The following is a 13,453-nucleotide window of genomic DNA, read 5'->3' on the forward strand; positions in this document are numbered from 1 at the left end:
GTCAAAGCTACTCTCAAGATTTAGATGAAAAGGTGTTACAGAAGTCACGCTAACTGCATGTTCCCCCAGCAGCTGAGCACATAGGCATGGCTGCAATTTGCTGTCAGAATCTCACAGAAAAAAAATTCTCACACTGATGAGCACTACAAAAGCAGAATAAATCACAGCTGTTTTTCCCAGTGATGGGGATGATCGGCTTTACAGTTCCATCCGCAGAAATCAGCTTTTTCATGACAGTTCAGTACCTGTTCACATTCACTAAGAGTGAATTATCCTATCAGTTCAAAAAACTCACGTGACATGAATTGTGTCAGAGCAAGTAAGAGTGCTGTACCATGAATACAGCAATCCTTAAGCTATACATAGAAGTTAGAAAGAAATAATAGTTACATACAAAAACAAACAGCAAACGTCCAATGCCAACATTGAGTACTTGAATGAACTACACTTTCAAAGACAACAATAGCTGGAATTTCCATTCTTTTTGTTATAAGGAAGTTAATGATCAAACACCACACCATGTAATTTTAGACGTATTTTTAAAATTATTTTAAAAGATAAGTTGGTAGAAGAGTTTCTTGCTGATTTATGATTTTACACCTGACTTATACAGCTGTTTTAAGGGGCCTGAATGTTCTATTTTGGTATTCATTTCCACTTTTGAATATCTAATACAATGTAATAGAGTATAAAATACCTTTGGGGTCAGCATTTGGAAACAGCCTGTTCCATGGTACCTTGTTTTTGTGTGGTAGGGAAAGCAAATAGTTTCTGGCCTTTAAATTTATTATACAGTTCAAATCTTCTTGGGAAGGGGATCCAAGTATACCTATTAAAATAAATAAATAAATAAACAAACAAACTACTGCATTTCTATGAAAAGTACATTAAAAACAGTCATGCCACACTTGCTAAAACTCAACATTAAAACTGCTAGGAAGAAGATTCCATACTAAATGTTTTGACTGCAGAGAATACTCTAGAATTTTTAGAAACCTTACCTTTACTAAAAAGATTTAATTTAAATTTTCTCATAAATAAACAACTGTATTTGAGTTTTCCAATTATCAGTACTTTGTTTACAAGATCCAGTTGATATAAGTGGCTTGTGTATAGAAATTAAAAAACAGTCTTGGACCTATTGGTGTATTTGAGCTTTTTTACCTTTTAAAGAAAGTGTCTATTGATATAGTAAATAAGTATCCTCTTGCTGCCCTCTCAAATCAATGATTTAATACAGAAATCACTACAGAGAACAGAAGATGCAGCTATAAATCCATACATTATATATTCTTGAAGACACTTCATGCATACATAGTAGCATAGGTCAAAGGAAATACAAAACCAAGAGAAAGAGAAATGGCTGACCAAGGCCAGTGTAGTGGTAGAAAAGACGGAGAGAGAGAGATGTGGAAATGCCACTTCATTATATAAAGCTTACCAAGGATGTGGTTAAGTTGGTCAAGGTAGTGTTTTCCTGGAAAGATAGGTCTGTTGGAGAGCATCTCTGCCAGAATACAGCCTACTGACCAGATGTCAATAGACTTGGTGTAACCCTGCAAGTAAAGCAAAGCAAGATTTTTGTTCAAATATATTTTTGCATAATTGCAGTAACATGATACTTCAGTAAATTTTGAAAGTACAGTGATATATTTTTTTAGATGAGTCATGCTTGTTCATGCTGTTTTATTTTTCTTGTACAGAATGACAGAACCATTTAGGTTGGAAAACACCTCTGTGATCATCTAACCTAGCACTGCCAAGTCCACCATTAAACCATGTCACCAAGCTCTACAACTACACTTTTTCTGGAGACCTCCAGGGATGGTGACTCCAGTAATTCCCTAGGCAGCCTGTTCCCATAGTTCACAATCCTTTCAGTGAATGAAATAAGAATTGTGTATCAAAAACACTGCTTTGAAGGCGTAGCAAGAACTGAAACATGCAAGATATGCTTTTCCAAAAGGATTCTGTAAGTTTAGCTGTACATGCTGCCAACCACAAATTTCTGAGACTCCCTAGTTCTATAGCCAATTTACAATTACAAATTTCAGAAATGGGCCTTACACTAACTTAAGAGACTTAAAAGTTCAGAAACCTTCACAATATTGTTTAATCTATAGCTTCTAATGGCATGCTAAACATATGGGGAAAAAAGCCACACTTCCTAATAGTACAGGATCTAAACACCACACAAGTCAGTAGGAAACCTTCAACATCAAAGGGGTGAAAGGACAAAATGGATTGTTGGTTAGGTGACTTGTAAACACAACAGGTAGGTAAGTAGTAAAGATGATGTGAGAAGGCCAATTGTAGGAAACAATACTATGCTGAGAAGAACTGAACGAACTATTTTCAAGTGTATAATCTATGCTATACATAACGGAAGGCACTGATTCAGAAGTGTATTTACACTACTGCTTGGGTAATAACACAAGGGCAACTTTACCTCAAGAACCCCTGGCCCTATAAACTCCCTTGCCCTATTCTCCCATAGCCTGCTGTGTACTACACCCCCTCCCAGCAGTAGAGAGCTTCCAACAAAAGCTAGTGACTGCTGAATCCACAGCTGACTCAACACCAGCTCCTCATGGTATGATCATTCAACAGTGTTTTCAATGCACTAATTCTGAAAAAAGTCTCATTATGGACCAGGAATGTTATGAGCTGACCATCTCTTAAGAAACACACAAAACATGTTCTTGTAGAAGCTGCTGATAAATATATGCAAATATCCAGAAATAAGATTAAGTTGCCCTATTTTCAAGGCCTCAGTGCAAGTTTAAAATACAACAAGCCTTAAAAAAACCCTCCACTGAGCAGATGCTTATTTTCTAAAAACGCGCGTTAAACACACTATTGCCACAAGAAATCAAACCCAATAACCAAGCAGTTATCCTACAGAGGCAAAGTCTTTGGGGAACATAAGATACAGACACAGGTGTCACATAGGTATTTTACTACCAAGTATGCGGTTGTAGAAACTAATGCAAAGTTTATGAGAGATACCCATTAGTCACACCACACAGAAATTGGATTCACCTTATCAAAGGTGAATGTAAGAATAACTCCAAGTAAAAAGAAAAAAAGGATGACTTGATTAAGACTATGTGAATGCAAGTAAGATTGACATACAGAAAAGATCACATGCCTTCAGAATCAGACTCACCCTCATTATGCATTCTAAACCTAAATTAAGACGTCAAGATAACACCAAGGCAACATTTACAAGCCTTGTTGAACACAGCACTAAAATGCTCTCATTACTAGTACTTCTATCCTGCTCTATGAAAGAGAGCATCTGACAGAAAGAAGTCTCATGAATAGCAAGGAACTGGGCATATGGGAACTCATGCACATGTCTACTCAGTTGTAGTATCCAATAATTGTATCTGGAATCACAAATTTATTACAAGAGAGTAGCTATGCTGTAAATCCATCATCCTGTTTTCTCAAGACTATGCATGCGTTCTGATCCTAAAAAAATAGAAAAAAACAAAAAAACAGCACAGAAGGGGCAGGAGGGAAGAGAAGAATTTGGTACTTAGAAGTGAATAACCAGCAACAGAAGCATCACAACAACGCACTATGGTTCTTACCTTAGAATTCAGCATGATTTCAGGAGCCCTGTACCAACGTGTGGCCACGTATTCTGTCAGGAATCCTGTGTGATCATGGTCTGGATCTGCAACACGAGCCAGTCCAAAGTCACAAATCTGGTTTATATTAAAAAGAAAAAAAAGAGCATATTAGACAGAGTTTCCAATACTACAACATTACTAATTCACCTTTCCCCAATCTGTGATGCGACACAAAGACAGTGATGCTAGCCTGTATTTCTAGAAATAAATTATTGCACAAACATTGGGATAAGTATTTTGGATGCAAGTACAAAAAGAATATTTGGATAGGGCCTCATACAGGGGTCAAGGAGAATAAATAGCCTGAGGGGAAAAAATACTTCTGGTGCACAGTTTATGTTCTACTATGGGCTTATTTAACACCTTCTCTCACAGGTAGATGGCAAAGTATACTGCTGCAACTTGTTAGTAGGCATTTACCAGAAAGTGAGAAGAGTTTAAGATGTCCCCTCACCCCCAAGAATTGATGACCAACACATTTAAAGCACAGCTCAAAACCCTGCTACCATCCCAACAGTGTATCTTTGCAATAGAAACATCATGAGATAACGGTAGGCTGGAAAATACAGGTTGCTGAAGGAAGCACAAGCTTAACAAAAATAAACAAACCCAGAAGAAAACATTTCTTGATCCTATACCTAAAAAAGAAAAATCTAACCACAAAACAAAAATCCCTGATCTAGACTATTGAGTTCAGCAAAAAGGAGAGCTTTTTATCTATACTCTGGAAAGTAGGCTCCATGGCTTTCAGAGCTATTTACCATCCTCTCTCCAAAGAGAAATTAAGAAAGTAAGAAAACTGAAAGTGTGAAGATAGTGTTCTAGAGTATGGCAGCTGTTCCTTTCTATCACCCGATAGGTAAATGCAAGCTTGTTGACTGCCAAATTAGACACACTCTTATGCTTTTGCTGTCACTAAACAAATTATGATAATGACCAATTTCTACATGAAGTATATTTACTTGAAATGAGTATGCTCTCTTCAAAAAACAAAGCATCAGATGTAGGAGTAGCAAACAATTAGGAGGTTCCTCTGCTGAACATATTTTATAACAGTTTACTACTTGATAGTTAATTGTGCACACTGACTGTATTAAAAATGTGAAATAATATGTTTAGTTAATGTACTGGGTAATCCTACCAAAAATGCAGTAGCCTCACTGCACACTGACAACCTACTCCTTTATTTTCCTGGAGAGACAGCCTATGAAACAACTGATATAGTTCAGTTAAGGAAGAAGTGATTCAGCTGAGCAAAAGCTACATCTGAAATATAAGATTTGGCAGGAGACTGTTAGACAGAGGGACTGATGAAAAGGCAGTGATGAAACTCAGAAGCCAGCCTGCATTGGACAACTCAGATATCTGACTTCGGTTACATATAATAATAAAATAAAAAGCATCCTTGGAAAACAACAAACAAAAAGAACCCTTTTAAGCATGTCAAGGTTTTTCCAAGGCTAGGGAAAAGACAGGGCATGCAAGACAGGCCAAACTGCCTTGTACGCAATTAGCAGCTTACATAAAGAGAACCAGCACAAATAATCAGAAAAGCCTTCTGGGAAAACAGAGGTGAAGAAACTGTAGAAGACAACCTTATGGACTTCAGAAAATAATTATGCAGACAACCTTTTTGCAACCTCTTCCTCCTAGCCTCACAAAAAAAGCTAAATGAGACTACAGATTTTGCAGAATTAAAAGAGTACATTAGCAAACAGCTATGATTTGTTATTATTAAGGCAAAAGAAAGGCTCCATCCAGTCCACAGTGAGAAGAAAGAACTGAATTTAAGAAGATGTCTGTGAATCTCTCAACTCAAGTAGAAGAAAGTAGCACATGGGATGGAAAGGAAGATTAATGAACAAAGAGAGCTCATTAAAATGACAAAAAGCCCCTGCTGACTACAGCAGAAGCAGGTTAAGCAGAAAAGAAGAAACACCATCAGTGAGAAAGGGACCAAGGTTGAAGCTGTAAGAAAGAAAGGCTTTTGGCTGTTAGCAGTGTTTTCACCAGCTGCAGAGCTAACCAGGAGTATTAACCAGAAAAAATAAAAGAGAAGCCAGAGAGGTCAGCATTCTGCCTGAAGTCCTCAGTGCAAGGGAGGAAGAACAGAGACCGACTGTGCCCAGCGAGGGCAGGCAGTTCTTGCCCTGTGGCAACAAAGCACATTTAGCAGAGCAGCCACCCTACTTAAGGCAAAAAAAAAAAAAAAGTTGCAAATCCACTATGCCTATTCAACTATTAATTGGTAAAGTCAATGTATGATAAGAAAATAGGCTTCTCAATCAGAAGCGAAACAAAAACAAGAAAAATTGTATGAAGGCAATATAATGGCAGGCAGAACATTTAGGGCATTTTGACTAAGTCATCGAAGAGAATAAAAAATGTGCACATAATGAAAGACCCAGTCAGTGCTTCGTGCTTTGGAGAAACAGAACAGATGCTACTAAGAGAGGAGGAGTAATGGAGTAATTCCTCCATTAAATAATTTTAAACACCCAACATCCTATTAATATATTTAGCTTCCAATTCTTGAAAACAATGTTTTTGTAATCACTTACAACATAAGCATTTTATTATTTTTTTACAGATATGGCTTAAAATTGGACGAAGGTATCAAACAGATGGGAAGATTTATGAGGTTTGTGTACATATGATCATTTACTAAGCACATTAAATGAAATCCAACAGTGCAACCAATACACCGAAATATCTGAGATTGTATCACTGAATACTCTGCGTGTCTGTGTATGGATACTTAGGGAACTCTTACTACAACTTCTAGGACACTGAGCTCCGGAAGAGATCAAGAGATCTCTCTCAGAATACCATTAAAGAAAGAAGCTAACCACTGAAGATGAATAAGCTTTCTGTTTTTGTTCCTCTGAAAGCATGATTTAAAGTTGTCCATTTTCACAGTACGCTATGTTTTGAATTTATGTGCAATAATCACTTTGCAGTCATGCACATATACATAACAGACACACACCAGCAGAATGGCCCAAAAAGAAACAAGTTAGTAAAAAATTTGCATTCATCCGACAAGATGTAACTTTCTTACCAATTCTGTTATTCCTGCTTCAGATGTGGTATTAACACAACACCAGAGTCCCCTTCAGATTATGAAAAAACATGTGCTGTCGTACAGGCTACCATATGCTGCACTAGGAAAGCACACATCGCAGTGCCATGCTGTTTTTAATATCTTGGAAAGAAATTGGAGCAGTACTTACTGAGGTCATATTCTATTGCTTTGTCATCCAGTGAGCTTAATTTCCTTTTCATGACCATCTTACTTGTCTTAAGCCACTGCTTTTTTTTTCCTTTAATCACAGCACATACACAGAACTACACTCAAACTCTTTCCTGCTTCTGCCACAGTTGTAGATTTTACTCCATCTCTTTCACAAAGGGGTTAATGCCCTGAGGGGCTCTGATGTTACAGCAGCTGCTGAAATCCCATAGCAAGAGTCAGAGCGGCTGGTCCAGCAGTTCTATGCCTTGGGAAAGGCTGGCAAGTAGCAGCGGGAATATAAAGCAATCTAATAATGCAGCCAGTATTTAGAATGGAACAGCATATGAACAGCAAGGATTTGTTGTTTTTTTTTTTTTGAATTGTGACAAATGTGTATGGCCAGCAACAGGCTTACATTTTGAAGAGGTTTTTGTTGTTTGTTTTTGTTTTAAATTAGAACACTAGAGTTGCTTTAAAAAACAGCGTAGTAATTAGGTACAACACAGCACGTAACTAACAGTTGTACCACATCAGATCAAAGTCACGTAAACTCTGTAATCTCGCTTCATCAGTGGCCAACAGTAAATATTGAAATGTACAAGGGAACATGCTCCAGTTATTCTCTACTAGTCTCTCATCTTCTATGGATTTGCCACCATAGGACTCTAAAGCAGAGGTGGCATTCAAAAGCTTTTTCTTCCGCTGACTTGCTCCGTGTTTTGTTTTGTTTTGTTTTTAATTCACGTTATCTTAATACCTTCTCTGTGGTACCAATTTCCCCATCTTAAAAATGCTGCAAGTTAACTACTATGCCCTTTTAGTCTGAGCATGCCACCTGCTCCTTTCATTTGCACCACCTAATTTATTTTCGGTAGGTAAAGACAGTGAACACTTGATCTCTTTATCCCTCCCATGCCACGAAGATTTTTATCAATTTCTATTGTATTCTTTCTTTTCCTCAAACAGTATCTTCCACAGCTGGGGAAACCTATGCTAAACAGTTCTTTCTCATATATTATAGAAGCACTCTGAAATCCTGATCTCCTCCTTTTAAAAGGCTATCATGGGGGAAGTGACGGTTAACGATAACACAGTACTTAAGACTCAAGAAAAACATAAAGTTATAGAATGGCATGTTTTCTGTTCTATTCTTTATTTCTGTTCTAATTCTTCACACTTGGTTTGTTTTACTGAATGCCACTAAGCATCAAGCTGACGTTTTTCAAGAATCATAACAGCTCTAAGATCATCCTTCTGTAGTATTACAGAACCTGTGACTGAAAACGTAAATTAGGAATGTTCTCTCTCCAACTGATTTCTCTGCATGTAATCAGCACCGAGTTTCATGCATCATTTTAGTTATCTGCTAATATGAAGTCCTTTTCCAAAACTGAATGATTAACAGTTTAAACACAGAGAATCCAAGACTTGAAATATACAGTTTTCAGTTTACTTTCCAGGTGAACACAGTTCTGTTTAAGGTAAGTATTTTCATCAGCTTTCAAAAAGGCTGTTTCAAAGCCAGCTTCCAGATGGAATCAGTGATGCATTCTTTGAAACAACATAACAGAGTGTAGCGTTCTAAAACATTAATAATTATTTTATCAAAACTAATAATGTTTCGGCAATCCTTCCAGGATAAAAAAATCACATTAATTTCCAATAACAAACCTGTGTTCGTAGTTATAGCAGGTAGTTTATGAAGACCACAGGAGCAAAATTTTTAAGAAATTTCCACTAACCTTGAGATCACAAGTGGTGTTAAGCAGCAAATTCGAAGGTTTGAGGTCACGATGAAGCACATTGGCTGAATGGATATATTTTAACCCTCTCAGAATCTGGTAAAGGAAATAACAAATGTGGTCGTTGCTGAGGTGTTGAGTCTTTAACAGCTTGTAAAGATCTGTCTCCATGAGATCTTGCACGATGTATCTGTGAGGCATCAGATGTAAGGCAGCAAAACAAACCTGGTGTCATATTAAATATCAACCTATAGTACCAGATGAAACTTCTATAGCAATTTGTCTGCTTCATGACAATTATGGAACTACGTAGTTGTTTCTTGTTTTACAAGTTCTGAATCAAATCAATTCTATTACAGGATGCAGACCTTTACAGAATTAAGAGGCACAGCACGCAGTCCTCTCAAATTAATCAAACTATTTCTTTATATTAGAACCTGATCTTTATTGGCATTTTAATATGACCAGGTTCCTAACCTGCTTACCAGGAAATAAAAACTATTTTAGTTTAAGGAGTAATAGGCTTTTGAGATACTTGCTTCCAGTTACATAAAAGCATGAAGGTAGAAAACCCAATCAATTCTGATCAGTCTCTGCCACCTCTCCACTTCAAAAGTGTTCTCTCTTACTATATATTTAATCATGCTACATTGAACATAAATAGCCCTACACCTAGCAAATTAAATTCTAATATTTTTCATCTGATATTTTTTTCCTAGGACTGAAATGAACATAGAGAAAAGGTTTTACCCTGCTTTGACAGGAATGAGTTCAGAAAAAAAAAAAAATTCCTCTCCCTTAATTCAACGTGGCTCCAAAACCCTTAGGTTGTAGTTCCGTGACCAAAACAGGATTTCACTAAAAAACACTATTACCACTCCAGTTGGGCATTCCCATCACCTACTTTGGGTGCTCAGACCAGACCACACAACTGGGACATCTTTTTAGAGGCAGCATGCACTTATATTAGTCAAAATGGCCAAAGAAATGCAACCTCAGGATCCCGGGTAAGACCGACTGAACTCAAATACTATATTGCTATTTTATTAAGTGAAAACATTTGACCTAGATTCAATTCAATTTCTGCCTTATGGTTTTTATTAGGCAGCCATCTGCAAAGAGCCTGGAAAACTAATAGGAAACAATGTATACAGACTTCGGGAAATTAAAGGTGGTTGACTCCAAACTACCGTTTGTATCTCAGGTAGAGTCTCCCAGTTGTGACTGCTTTGATATGTTAGATATCAACATGAAGCAACATCTACATGAAAACAAGCTTCCCATGAAAGAAAAATGAGTATAATGAAAATGCCATATTTGCATATATTAATCAAGCATGTTTACCGGCCCACATGTAGTTTCAGACTACACATACGCAGGAAGCACTGCAAGACTGGAGTGGGGGTGGAGGGTTGTTTTGCTTTATTTGCTTTTCGCCAAGATGTATCCTTTAAGAAAACTTTAGACAGTTGTGCCAGAGTCTGGCTTTTCATTTTCTCCTCAAAGCAAACAGTTCTAAAAGAAGCTCTACTGAGAGGGAACGTAGTTTTAAGATCAAACAACTAAACTAAATCCACCTATAAAATGATGAGTTCTTTGCCTTGAAAAAATAGAAATTAACTTTTTTTCCCTGAAAAAGAACAAAAAACTTGTGTTTTATCTAGGTGTCAAATCTATCGATGCACATCTAAACCTATCAAATACTATGCACTTCTATTTTAATTTACAATAATGGAAGCCAACTTTTATTAGAATTTAGTAAGAGGATGAAAAGAGGGATATAATCAAGACAGAAGGTGGCATCCACCTCTACGTAGAATAACAAACTTAGAAAGGATACACATCTTTCATTTGTTCAATAGTTGGAGCTCTGATAATATCATTTATTCCAATAATATTCTCATGCCTGAAGCGCAGTAAGATCTTAATCTCTCTCAGAGTTCTCTGGCAGTACGTCTGATGCTCAAAAGGACTGATTTTCTTTATAGCAACTCGAACTTTGTTGACGTTATCGTAGGCAGAACTAGAAGAGAATAACATTTTTAGAACAAATAGTAAATTCATTCAATTCAGAAAGCAAGAGTGTGAATCCACTTGTTTTTACATTTATTTTATCAAATGAAGAGAGGCAACAATGGCAGATATCTTTTAACTTGCTGATAGTACAACAATATTTTGTCTGTTCTTCAATTTATTTGGCTATCTACAAGTCACAAGCTTTTCCAATCAACGCCTGCTCAGGTACCTGAGCAATGAAAGCAGTGTTCATCTTCTTTACCACCCTGTGGAACAAACAAGTTTGAGTCTTTTCCTATATGCTGTAATCAAGAATAAATTTGCAACAAAGTCATCTTGCGTTAACCCATTCAGTTTGGAGTGCAGAAAAGCTTTCAGAAATCATCTTTCAAGCATCAGAATTCCACAGCCTAACTCCCGCAAGTAATTCCAATTGCCCCCACCTTTTACTCCTCCACTGAGCTACATTTCTCGTATCTCTGTGAAGAACAGACACTAATGAACCAAGGGATGGAGAATTTGCAAAAACACCTTTCCAAGTTCAAGTCCAAAGAAAAGAGAGCCCCAGAAAATAAATATACTGGATATATTTTCACAGGAAGCGAAAGCAAGGAGCAGTGCACTGGTGTACGATGGCGACTGTGACCTGTATTAATGAACACATCCGTGGCTACATTAACAGTACCATGATTTAAGCAGCTCAGAGCAGCATTCCTAGATACACCAATAAAGGAGCCTCAGCAGTTCTGTCCAGAACGCCTACCCATTTATACAGAATATCACAGCCCAAGCCTAGGAAAGAGGCTCGGTAAAGGACACACGTTTCTAAAACGTGGACTTAAGTTATTTCCTAAAAATGTTACGAATGGATGTTCTAGGATGTTCTCTGTGGTCTTGTTTATATGAATGCCAAAGCATCTCATTACAATCATTTAATTAATTTACCATGTGCTTTTAACATATTTAGCATTTAAATGCATGTATATGATTTTTAATATACATAGGCTTCGCTTGTTCCTTTCAAATTTATTTTTATTCACTACTACATTGTTTAGAAATTAAAAAAAATAATCAAGCCTATATTTAGACATTCCTGTTAGCCTCAACTATTTCACATGAAAATATAAACATATGAGCTAAACATTCTTTGAAACCCTCTTAATTGGCCTTACTCTGTTGAGATGTCCAGGTATCTGATCATCAGGTAAAACAGAATGAAATATGAAAATCCAGTTAGATAAGGACAACTAAAAGGAATTCTGATGCCTAGTCACTTCAAGGTTCTTCTACCACAAAGCAGATTTATGGTGCAATAACACATTTTTGAGATGGTACTACCACCACTGTATGCAAAATCACTTTACATTTCTCACTTTCATTATTAAAAACAGTAAGGATTTGTGCTGCCAGTAACTTTCTTCATCATGTAAATCACACCTATGCAGTGACATCCTTTTTGCTTGATTTTCTACAGAATCACTTTGTCCTGTCTACATCCCTAACTCCAGTCTATACACAAATTTTGTGCGCCTCTGGAAACAACGAACTCCAGTGCTCTGGAGGGCGCTTGTGAATTCCACACACCAAGCAAGTATTAATTATGACTGTTGTTACTACATATGTATAGATAACACATTAGCAGTTCACAAGTCCCAAAACAGATAATAAGAAAATGCCATAAATGGAACTCAGTATAGCCTTCAAGAGTACTTCCTCATCAGTTCTTAATTTGTAAATCACCTGAGGTGTTTAAAATATGCCAGCAAGGTATGTCAAAAACTGGGAAAAAAACTAGAAATATTTCTTAAGCATGAGCAACCCATATTTGGGAAAAATAAAAATGTAACAGATCATTTTACTGTAACAAACAAACCTCCTACCTTCTTCTTTGTACTGACTGAAGCCTATTTTTTCTCCCACAATGCAGAATCTCACTTCCTTTTAAAGCACTGGACAGCAGCAGCTATGAAGAGCAGAATGCCCAATATTCCAAAACGCCCAATATTTACCAGTTGATGCTGCTGCTTAAATAAAAGCCTCCAACCCCTTGCAATATTGGATAAATGTCTAAGTTACTGCTTCTCAAGTAGAGGTTGGTTACTGAAGAAAACAGTCATCTTTCCTTGCACAGATGCAGTGAACCTGAATCTATCAAGTAAACACTGAAGATTTGCTCTCTTGTAGCTTAGTTTCACTTACAGCTCTTGAAGTATTTTCTTAGCAAAAGCTTTAGGCTATTATTTAAAAAATGATGGGCAATTTTGCTTTCAGATGGTTCAACCATGAAACTCATGATTCAGTGTGGAAAAAAGTATTTGCAGTAAAGATGCAATCAATTTCCTCCCCAGTGCACATTCTGCATACAGCCATTTTTCTGTGCGTATCAAAAGATCTCACCACACTACTGTAGCTAAGCATACATCACTGTTCCCACTGCAAACACTCAGCTCAGGAGAGCAAAACCAAAGCTAGTTGAACATTAAAAGGGATTTATTTCGGTTAACTTTCTCAAACAAGAGATTTTTTGTAAATTGATTAAACATATGAAACATGACTCAAATTCCTGTGAGCAAGAAGCTAACCATGCATTTGCCTGTGCATAGCTATTTAAATAGCATGAATAATACAGGCACATAGGAAATCTATATTATAAATTTAGCATTATTTCACATTCTCAGAGACACAGACCTCAATGAAAATATATCTTTGAGTAAACTCTGTGATCCTTTAAAAACCAGTGCACTTTCAAGGAGCCATGTGCACTAAGACCCGGAAGATACTGACACTAAAATACTAGAGAAAAAAATTTGGCCACTGTT

At 36.9% G+C, this 13,453-nt stretch overlaps 1 protein-coding gene across 1 annotated transcript in view; it reads right to left on the reverse strand.

Moving 5' to 3' along the window:
• MAPK1 (mitogen-activated protein kinase 1) overlaps positions 1-13,453 on the reverse strand; it is a 36,134-nt gene that overhangs the window by 8,559 nt on the left and 14,122 nt on the right. The window contains exons 2-6 of the mRNA XM_083803505.1: positions 10,459-10,641; positions 8,619-8,808; positions 3,600-3,716; positions 1,442-1,556; positions 698-829 (exon numbers count right to left, since the gene is read on the reverse strand). Of these exons, the coding sequence (XP_083659631.1) occupies positions 698-829; positions 1,442-1,556; positions 3,600-3,716; positions 8,619-8,808; positions 10,459-10,641 (737 nt within the window). The remainder of the gene's footprint in view (positions 1-697; positions 830-1,441; positions 1,557-3,599; positions 3,717-8,618; positions 8,809-10,458; positions 10,642-13,453) is intronic.

Source organism: Anser anser (assembly GCF_964211835.1).
Source record: "Anser anser genome assembly, chromosome: 18".
NCBI classification, from domain to species: Eukaryota; Metazoa; Chordata; class Aves; order Anseriformes; family Anatidae; genus Anser; species Anser anser.